The sequence below is a fragment of the Juglans regia genome, chromosome 6, assembly GCF_001411555.2.
Source record: "Juglans regia cultivar Chandler chromosome 6, Walnut 2.0, whole genome shotgun sequence".
In the NCBI taxonomy this organism is placed as follows: Eukaryota; Viridiplantae; Streptophyta; class Magnoliopsida; order Fagales; family Juglandaceae; genus Juglans; species Juglans regia.
In genome coordinates this window covers 8,045,894-8,057,139 of record NC_049906.1, presented here as the reverse complement: position 1 = coordinate 8,057,139, position 11,246 = coordinate 8,045,894, and the positions used below count along the sequence as shown (strand labels likewise).

Sequence of the window (11,246 nt, the reverse complement as noted above, 5' to 3'; positions counted from 1 at the left end):
ATTTGTAACTAAAATTAGTTTCGAATAGTCTTTTGATTGCAATAAATTGATCACAAAAATTCATTTTTCTTATAGTGTAAATGAGAACTGCAAATAAAATTTCTCATTAATTAATCATACCATTGAGCTTTAATATACATTCATGATCTTTGAAACACTATGGCCTATCATTCACATATGAGTGAACTAATAATGATTAAACACTATGCGAAAATGATGATGATAATTAAAAAATTGATGAATTATATTTCTCATAATCTAAACCGGCCAAATGGCCTCAGGATCTTTTCAATACGTACTTAAGAAAAATAAGTATTTGTGATTGATTATTTACGATAATAAAGACTATTTGCAAGAAAAATCAACTCATTTTTTAAGAAAATAATCATTTTCGTTAAAAATAAATAGTCAAACAAATAAGCAATTTATTGTAATACCTCATTATATAGTTCCATATATGTTTCTTAAACTTTATAAGTGATGATAAATATTTACTTGAAAAATCTCTGTGGATCATTTTGTTTAAAACTAACGATTGAGATTTAAACAATTCAACATATATTTTAGAAAAACTCAAACAATCCGAGGAAAATGTTGAATTTCGGCTGTAAGCTAGCTGTTTTTTCGATATATATTCACATGAACGTGTGATTCAGTCCTAGCAATACAAAGCAAGCTTGGTGCATGTGCCTAAACAAGCTTGATTAAGGAATTAATTATAAGCATGTATGAGATAGAGTTTGGTGTACCTAAACTTTCAAAATTTCGAGTCATCATATATAGGGCTCGATCTTAATATCTACAGAAAATAAAATGAAGAAAACAACAAAATAACAATTACCAATGCCATTATTTTAGCCAAACGTGACGATCGAGGACGGAATGACTGGTAGCTAGCTAGTGACCCTAATATACGACAGATTTGGGTTATAAAAATTAGGTGTGATAGTATTTTATTTAACTTTTTAATTTTAATCTTAATTCATTTTATCTCATTTCATTCTTAAAAGTAAACGAGCCTACAGTTTTGAGCAAAAATAAAAATTTCTTCAGAAATTATTTATTATCTCATATTTTATATCTTATAAAAAATATCTTTTTTTTTTTATAAAAAAATAACTATAAATATAAAATATAAGAATAAATAATAATTAATGAGTAGAATTCTCAGATCCAATACATCTATCTTTCTTCAAACATATTTAGAATAAAACTGTTTTTTATATTAAATTTTTTATTTTTTAATATAAATAATAATTAATTCACTAAGAGAAGCAAGAATATTATATAATAGATGTAATTTGATTTTGATAAAATAGGAGATCACAATAGCCTGTCTCTCAAATAGGGAAGAAATCTCATCAAGGTGTTGCATGTTAGGCAGTAGTGCTTGGGCTGATCATCTACATGTGTCAATATAAAGAATTGAGGAAAATGGCAAGAAAAGTGAGAAAAAATTGTAGGAAAACGTTGGAAACAATGTTCCAATTGCTGGCCAAAATATGCTAATGCTCCAAAATCCGAACAAAAAAGAGACTTGTACCATAAGCTAGGGAAGGTGTGATAGCTCTCGTATATATTAAATACAAACAAATATGTCTTAAGTAGTGTTTGGGATCACATATTATTTACGAGTAGATTGAGAAGTTATTATTCTTTATAATATAATTCTATGAACGGGTCTTCAATTATACTATAGACTTGTTTTTTTAGAATATAATCAATATATGACCTAAGCTTATTCTCAATTAAAGTATAAAATTTAAGCCATGCCACCAATATTAAATTGGCCCGAGAAGGACGTTAAGAATTTAAAAGAGTGAAATGATATGAATAGGTAGTACATGAGATCCGTATTATTTAGAATAAAGAATTTATAACTCTTTATAATCATTTCAATGCATATTGGTTGAGAGAGAAATTCTTGGTGGAGTTTCAATTGTACCGGTAACTAGTCTTGATTGGCTAGTCCATTTGCTTGGTGTACGTGTTGGGGTTGGTGGTGGGTCCTAATTAAGAGGTTGTTCTTAGACTCCAATGATCAAAGGAACAAAGAAAGAGAAAAAAAGAGTACTACAAAAAAGAAAAGAAGAAAGAAAAATTGAGATGAGAAAGAAGAGGCCAGGGTGGAGAAAGCTCCGTCGAGGAAGATGGATTGTCACTTCCATTGAGTTTTTGGTGCAAAAACTCTTGTGTTTGTTTTAAAAAAATATATAAATATCTGGCGTTCCTTTCCATGGATTGAAAACTTGATGAAGTACCCTTTGTAAAAGGGAAAATAAACCACACATTACTTTGCCGTACGTCAGCACTTTGTCCCTTCTTAATTAAAGATAGCAATACAAATAATGTTGTGGCCCACATCTTGGCTGTTTTTTCAAAGTTTGATGTGTTGGTTCTTTAACTTGCATCGACAAATAATCAAAGTTTCAAATTAAACCTATAAACAACCAAGAATGAAAATGATAATTAAATAGATATTTCTTTAATATTTTGATTGTTTTTAGGGTAAAATTTTTAAATATATAAGAAAGTTTTTGAAGTTTTTCTAACATCTTTCGTGTTTGCTTAAATGACAAAATAGCTTTGAATATTGACATTCATGATGTTCTTAATTAATTATTTTTATTCATGGTCAAAAACTTATTTTTCCATACTTTGCATAATCCTATTAATAGTGTGCAAACTAGATGGGAGGAATTATAATTTTAAGAATTACTTAGAAACACGTCATTTACGATGAGATCCATTATAGTTATAAAAAGAATAAAAACGTAAATACTTTTTAATATTACAAACTCGTTCGAATAGTTATATTTTATATGAGAATTTGAAAAAATTATAATGATAAGATGAAATGAATTGAGAGTATTTCTATATTCAAACGGGATCTAATTCATGACACAACGGAATTCTATATCAATGATATTATTAACGTGATTGACTAGTAATATACATACTTGTAAATAATTAAGATTTTACATGAATGATTGCATTTTCAAAACAAAACTTAATAATAATAATAATAAATGTATATTATAACTTATGATTGGGATTAAGATGTCAAAGGACAATATTTTTGATAGATTGAAAGTCATATTAGATGTAATTTCATCGTGTAAGCTTAAAACCATAGTTTTAAATTTCGTACCGGCCGTCCGGCCGATACAGTACTATATCTATTTCGTAATGGCCAAAATACTAGCCAGTACCAAACGTATCGGCCTCAATTTCAGCTAGTGTTTTTTTATTTTTTATTTTCATTTTTTCAAACTACAAGTTTATTTTTTAACCCACAATTCAGACTAGACTATTTATAATTTATATATATATATATATATATTTATATATAGGCTATTATTTTAGAATATAATTTTTATATGTATTTTATTTATATATCGAGTATTCCGTAATATTATCCTGAAACGCTATCCCGAAACGATATTAGTATCGAAATATTTCGTTCTAATGCTTTTACCGATACAGTATCCGGTACGGTATTCAAAACATTGCTTAAAACAGTAAAGAATTGATAATAGTTTTACATTAATTTTTTTCAATAACATACAAGAGTACATAATTCGAACAAAATAAATAACGAAGTTGTGGAAACAAACAAAAAAAATATTAAAACAGCCCAAACATCATCATCATCATCGATTCATCATCATCATCTTAATGGACCAAAGAAATTGAATGGTTGAGAGAAGGCTCTATAATATATATGGAATTAGGGAGTAAACCTTTTTTGTATTTTTCTAATTAATTGACTTTGGCTGGTAATTAAACAGGTTATCCCCATCATTGATTGGAATCATGGGGTCCACCTGATTACTGATTATACTTTTTTTATTTTTATTCTTATTTTAATGTCATAAGTGGAGTGTGGGACAAGTTATCATTATTTTACAAATATTATACGAAAAATGTTAGTAGACTCCTCAAAATTACTGTTTAAATATATTATTTAATAATTAAAAAAATAATTATTAAAAAAATTATATATTTTTAATTTTTTAATAATTAAACATATTAAAAAATAAATTTATAACTAGTTATACAACACTGGCCGGCCCGCTAGGCTGGCCAAATGAAAATTTATATATTTCTTTAGTATAATTTTTTTGTAGTTAAAATATTTTTTTTATTTTTTATTCAGCCATACAAATTAATGTGAAATATCTGAAGTAATTTTATGTACTAATTATCAAAGTAGAAAATTAAAAATTCAGTAAAAACAAGCCAAGTGAGAATTTGTGTATTTCTTGATAAAAAAGATATAGAATAAAAGAAATTAAGAAAAATAAAGAGGGAATGAAGAGATTCCATCTTAGAAAGAAACAAGTGAGAGAAGAAAAAAGAGACGAAATAATCCGAAAGTCTCTCCCCAACTTTCTGTGGGTCCCACTACAAAGACAAATGCACAGTCACTGTTACCCACTCCACCCACTAACCATCGAACAATAAAACACTACGTGGCAATCCCCAGTTCGCAGAAAAAAAAAAAGGAAAAAAAAACTCACAGAAATTTAACCACGTTCTTAACCTATGCGTGAGTAATTTGGAAGCCCTTTTATTTAGATCTTCAATCGTGCGGCCCAAACCAGCCCTGTTGGCTCACGTCTTTACTTAGCGCGTGAACCTGCCTCCGACTCCCCGTTCCCAGTTCCGTGGGTTGCTTTGCTGCTCTCGTTTTCGTTTTCGTTGTCGTCCCTCATCGTAAATACCGTTGTATCTTATTTGAATATTCAATCGACGGAATAACTATTAATCAGAATAAATACGTGCTATTTATTTGACTCATAAATAGATTATAGAATTTAATTTTTAATTATTTAAGAACACATCATGGATGGCGGGAAAATAATTAAAAAAAAATAGTGACTAATATTTAATTTGCATCCGTTGAAAATTAGTGAAAATTAGAGATTATGCTAGTTTGTTTTCATAAATAAGATGAGATTAAAGTTAAGAAGTTGAATAAAGTATTGTGAAAATATATTTTTTTAATATTATTTTTATTTTAAAATTTTAAAATTTTAAATTGTTTATTTTATTTTTATTTTATATTAAAAGTTGAGAAAGTTACAATGATTAGATGAGATGAGATGTTTTTTAAAAACAAATGAAGCCAATAGAGATGAAATATATATGTAGGTTTCACCGTTTGGAAACATCTCAACCGTACAGGCTAGATGAGATAGTTTGGTCATCCTAATTGGACCTTATATTTCATTTGGTTACACAAATGAGATAAGATGAGATGAGAAACTTGCGAATATTAGTGAGATAGCTTGAGAATAGTAGTGAAATAGTTTAGATTAAAATGTTTTATAGGCTTTTGAGAAATGAAAGAAAAAATTAAATAAGAAAATTATAAAGTTGAAAAAGGGTTAAAATATAATTTTTTTAACATTATTTGTGTTTCAGTATTTGAAAAAGTTGAATTATTTTTTTGTATTTTATTTAAAATTTTAAAAAAATTATAATAATTAAGTAATGATTAGATAAAAAAATTAAAAATAATTTTATTTAAATAATATTTAGATATTGAGATAATATGAGATACGTTGAGACAATCTATAAAAAATGGCACCTTGCTCTTTCATTCTTCCCTCCTGGACATCACCATTTATGTCATAGTCAAGTTTCATTATATATAGTCGCAAAATTGTAATGAATAATCTATTTTCATCTCTAATCACATAAATCTCTCCTGCACGAACGAAATCAAAGTTTAATTTGGAATTTATCGTGGGTTTCGTTGTCGATGAGTTTAATGATCTCAGGTTGATTTGTGAAGGGTTTGAGATATTTGAAGCGTATGGAATTTCATGACTGTAGAGTATCTACCAAAATCCCTTCTTGACTGCCAAAATGTTGTCTTTGTTCATTTCTTCAAAAACTAATAGAACACAATAGATCACACCAAGGGAGGTTGGCCTTGACGACAAACAGTCACAATCACCCTATTGACATGGTTCGATCTAAGGAAAATCATAGTATAACTCTCAAATTTGCTTCCTCATATATTTTATTTTGTTTTTTTTAATTATTAAGAAAGTGACTATTAATAAATTTTTATTTTTATTTTATTTTTTTAATGGTTAAAAATTTTTACAAGAAAAATCAAAAGAAAAAAGAAAAAAATCCATTTACATTGATATGCATATTTGGGATGCACATGATTCGTCTAAATAGTAAAATGAGGTGAGATTGTTGTGAATAATAATGAGATTATTAATTAAAATTAAATTAAATGAGATGAAATGATTTCATCTCGAAGTATCCAAACGGTGTGTGCACCCATTGTCCCCTATCTAATCCTATTGACGATAAAAGGGAGTATTGTTTACACTTCACACCCAAAAGATTAGTCCAAAGAAAAACTTCCAACACCATCATAATTTGGTCATTTTAAGGTTATCTTTTTCAAAATTAGTGAATACATACTACAAAAGAAGAATTTAGATTAACTGAATGTATCCACGTTATTTAAATGATAATATTTAATTTGTATAATTTAAATTTATTTTTTAAATTAAATTATGTCATGTAAGCATTTTGTTAGATATATTCACATGCTAACTTGAAAATATAATTCTTCTTAGTTTAATTATAAAGACATCATTCGATAAGATAAAAAAAAATGTATATATATCAAATTTACGAGAGTTAGGGCTAGTCTGGATAATACTATTTATTATTTTATTATTAATCACTATTATTTAATTTTTTTTATTATTATTTATAAAATATTTAAAATCATATCACCGCCTAAACGTAACCATAATCACATTCTAGTGAAAAAATCACTTTTAAAAAATAAACAAGCGATCATTTCTCACTTATTTAACACAATTAATTCATTTGTTTATTTATATAACACGACAGCTTCAATATGATATGATTCAATATTATGAACACAATTTTCGATAAAGTTTCATAAATAAAAAAATATTATCATCTTTAAAAAATAAAAAATCATTATCTTCTAAAATATATAATATTTTAAGGCATTCCAAAATAACATCAGCCCACCGAATCTGATCCACATGCGTCTAACGTGTGTAAATGGTCCGCTGCAGCCTGCCCATTTTGTTATTTATTTATTTATTTTTGTATTTAAATATAGAAATATATATTCCTTTCTCACTCCAAATTTGATTCCTCTAAGTAATTAAAAAATCAATAAATAACTCCTCGGTCGCTCTTTTCCTTTATAAAGCCATCTCTACCCCCTCCACTTTCTCAGGCACACATTCGGAATCCATTGAGAATCCACACGATAAGAAAAAGGTCATGGCTTTTTGTAGACCATCTTCAACCATGGTGATCGTCCTGTTCGTGACGATATTCACGCTGTCTTCAGCGTTGGATATGTCGATCATCGGTTACGACGAGAATCACGGCGACCGATCGAGTTGGAGGACCAACGAAGAAGTGATGGCGATATACGAGGGGTGGCTCGCGAAGCACGGAAGGGCCTACAACGCCATCGGGGAGAAGGAGAAGAGGTTCGAGATCTTCAAGGACAATCTCCGGTTCATCGACGAGCACAACGCCGATAAGAACCGGACCTACAAGCTCGGGTTGAACCGGTTCGCCGATCTGACCAACGAGGAGTACCGGACCACCTACCTAGGCGCCAAGTTCAGCTCCAAGAGGAGGCTCTCGAGGCCGAGCAGCAACCGGTACGAGCCACGTGTCGGCGATAAGTTACCAGAGTCCGTTGACTGGAGGAAGGAAGGTGCCGTCGTTGACGTCAAAGATCAAGGGAGCTGCGGTGAGTTTCAGAGTTTGCATAATATTCTTTTATATTAATAATATTTATAATTTTTTACTGTTCATAGTGTAGAAGGGTAATTTTGTCAATTTAGGTGTATCAAATCTGCAGTCTCTCTGTTTTTTCCAGTTCTCTTTTTTCTTGATAAAGAGTTAATAATAAGATTATTGGTTAGCGAAAAGTTTATCGGATCTCTTTTCGATGATATTAATTTATTAATTTGATACAAGATTTAATAATCTGTACTCAAAGAATTAATTGAATTAATTGATAAAGAAAGATTGAAAATTGTTTCGTTAAATTTTATTACTATAATTTTTTTAAATTTTTATATAAAATATAATAAATAATTTAATTTTTTAAAATTTTAAAATAATAATAATATTTTAATAATATTTTTTTAATTTTTATCTTTCAATTGTGCTACAAAACTCTTTTAAAAATATTTGATTTTATTTTTTTATTCATATATTTTATATTTTAATTTAATATAAAATACGAGAATAAAAAAATAAAATTATATATTTTTAAATAGAGTTTTTAAATAGTATGACGAGCGTGAGACGTTTGACTTCATCAGTAATTCATCCAAAAACTAGAAAGATTTGCCCTTATTACGATACAAGATTTAATTATCTCTGTGCTAGCATGATAATTAATTGATGAAGAAACTGAATTTATCCTGATACAACACTTCCATCATCCAATTATTCGAAAAGCTTGAAGGATAGAAGTTAATCATTTAACTGTTTTGTGAAACGAAATGAAGGGAGCTGCTGGGCGTTCTCCACGATTGCTGCTGTGGAAGGGATAAACAAGATAGTGACAGGCGATCTGATCTCTCTATCAGAGCAGGAGCTGGTTGACTGTGATACATCTTATAATGAGGGTTGCAATGGTGGTCTTATGGATTATGCCTTCGAGTTTATAATCAACAACGGTGGCATTGACACCGAAGAAGATTATCCTTATTATGCTTCTGATGGCACTTGTGACACATACCGGGTAATTCTATTGTGAAACAACAACGTAATAAATCCGTATAAAATGAAAGACGTACTGTTATTTATATTTTTTTTCGTTCTTTTGTCTTTTGTTTTGTGTAGAAAAATGCCAGGGTGGTTACAATTGATGAGTACGAAGATGTTCCCGCAAACAATGAGAAAGCACTGCGAAAGGCAGTTGCTAATCAGCCCGTGAGCATTGCCATCGAAGGAGGGGGCAGGGAATTCCAGCTTTATGACTCGGTAAGATTTCTATCTCAATCCATTCGATCAGATTTATAGAGCTTGGTAAACGGTCAAATGGGAGGTAAATTTAGCTCTTTTAATTTCAAAGTTCTGAATGGAAAGGTTCAAACCTTTTCATTGCTATTGCACTACTCTGGAAGTGTCTTTTTGTTATGATCTGATTGCATTCGTGCTAGTGCCACTTGCCCAAGAATCAAATTATATAGAAACTTCCAAGATGCCAGACACTTGGCACTGCATTAAGTAATTTTAATGGCATACCATATGCTGTGATATGATGAAAGTACCACACCACATTATCAATATCTTTCCAACCACCAGAGTGGAACTTTTTTCCTTTTAGAAGGCAATCAATTGCCTTGCACTGGTTTGATATTCTCGTTATGATATTCTCTGTCAATCTTTTGAGGCTGGAATGCCATGAATAGCTTCTGAGTTGGCACGATGCCAATCTTTAATTAAATGGATTGTTTTGCCGCATTTCTTCAGGGTGTCTTCACTGGAAAATGTGGGACCTCACTGGACCATGGAGTTACTGCTGTTGGGTATGGCACAGACAATGGTGTTGATTACTGGATTGTGAAAAACTCATGGGGTGCAAGCTGGGGAGAGGCAGGCTATATCAGGATGGAGCGTAATCTGGATGGCACCTCAACCGGCAAATGCGGTATTGCAATGGAGGCCTCCTACCCTATCAAGAAAAGCCAAAATCCCCCAAACCCTGGCCCATCTCCACCGTCTCCCATCAAGCCCCCAACTGTCTGTAGCAGCTACTTCTCCTGTCCAGACAGCAACACCTGCTGCTGTACATATGAGTATTCAGGCTATTGCCTTGCATGGGGATGCTGCCCACTTGAGGGTGCCACTTGCTGTGATGACCATTACAGTTGCTGCCCGCATGATTATCCTATCTGTAACACCAATGACGGGACCTGCATGATGGTAAGAGCAAGTCAAACTTTGTTTCGTTGCATGTTCTTTAAGTCCTCTCTTTCTCCCCCTTTGCTAACGTATTTCCTACTTGCAACAGAGCAAGGACAACCCATTGGCAGTGAAGGCACTGAGGCGTACTCCTGCTAAACCTCACTGGGCCTTTGGAAGTGGTGGCAAGAAGAGCAGTGCTTAAGCGGATGATGCTCAAGCTGGAATTGTGTCAAGTTGAGGATGAAAGAATTGTGGCACAGTGGTGTTGATGTTCTCCTTGACTTTATCCTTACTTACAGTCCACTTTTCCATCATTATTAAGATACCAATCGGTGGACTGTCTTTTAAAGATTATTCAGAAACTGAATTTATGTAAATAGAGCCCTATTTACTTCTGCTTGATTTCAACAACCAACAGACATTGTTATAAGTTCCCATTGTCATCTGTACATTTCAGTTATCATTCGGCCATGGCCTTGATGAATTGCCTTATCATTTCCAATGTCGCTGGTTGTTCCTTGTTTACTTATTGCATATATTCAACTTGCTTGAAGATCTCAAGTCAATTCAAGATTAGTAGATAATAATGTATCATGTAGTAATCTGGTAGGCCAAAGGTTTATAGAAACAAGCGACCAAATAAAATCCACAAATCCTTGTCTTTTAATTCTACCACCATACAACTGGGAATCCCTTTCCCTCCATAGTGCACAAGAGAATCAATCTTAGATACAGTCTTAAAGCCGCACATTCATTTTGAAAAAAATATGAGATTCATCATTAAAAAAATTATTTTTACATGTGGGTCTTAAATTTATTCACTTTATTTAAAATGAGTGAGCGAACTAACATACTCTAAAATTGCAAATATCATTTCTCGTGGGGTCAATGGAGATGCTTCTCACCACCTCACACCAAGAACTCTCCTGTCCGTTCGGCTGCCATTTCCATGCAAAACCATCCACGACCTAATTCTCCACTTTGGCTTAAAATGAAGATGGCTGGCAGTGGCATAACCAAATTACATTGATATCTCTCAATCACTTGTCCAATAAAAAAGAAAGACTTCAATTCTGTAACCGTACAAAAAGGATCTTTCAATTCTCTCTAGCTGTACACTGTACAGTCCACACAAAAAACCTTTCAATTCTCCTTAAAAGAGTTTTGCTCTTATTTAATTACATACAGCTCATAGCTTATTGCTTAAAGATTAGATAGGACCGTTATCCTTCCAAGTCCCCCAAGTCATACTATATAAAGTCTTGGTCTCTCTCTCTCTCTCTCTC

General features: G+C 31.3%; 1 protein-coding gene across 1 annotated transcript; it reads left to right on the top strand.

The window, feature by feature from the left end:
- The first annotated feature begins 7,175 nt into the window (after window positions 1-7,175).
- LOC109014296 (cysteine proteinase RD21A-like) lies at window positions 7,176-10,465 on the top strand. Its single transcript, XM_018996712.2, has 5 exons — window positions 7,176-7,786; window positions 8,556-8,791; window positions 8,893-9,033; window positions 9,526-9,978; window positions 10,067-10,465. The coding sequence occupies exons 1-5, from the start codon at window positions 7,303-7,305 to the stop codon at window positions 10,160-10,162; spliced, it is 1,410 nt and encodes a 469-aa protein (XP_018852257.1). The 5' UTR covers window positions 7,176-7,302; the 3' UTR covers window positions 10,163-10,465.
- Window positions 10,466-11,246: the final 781 nt, after the last annotated feature.

Coding starts and splice junctions, on each gene's coding strand:
- LOC109014296 (XM_018996712.2), top strand. CDS start 7,303: ATGGCTTTTTGTAGACCATCTTCAACCATGGTGATCGTCCTGTTCGTG. Junction 7,787..8,555: donor CAAAGATCAAGGGAGCTGCG/GTGAGTTTCAGA, acceptor AACGAAATGAAG/GGAGCTGCTGGGCGTTCTCC. Junction 9,979..10,066: donor ATGACGGGACCTGCATGATG/GTAAGAGCAAGT, acceptor TACTTGCAACAG/AGCAAGGACAACCCATTGGC.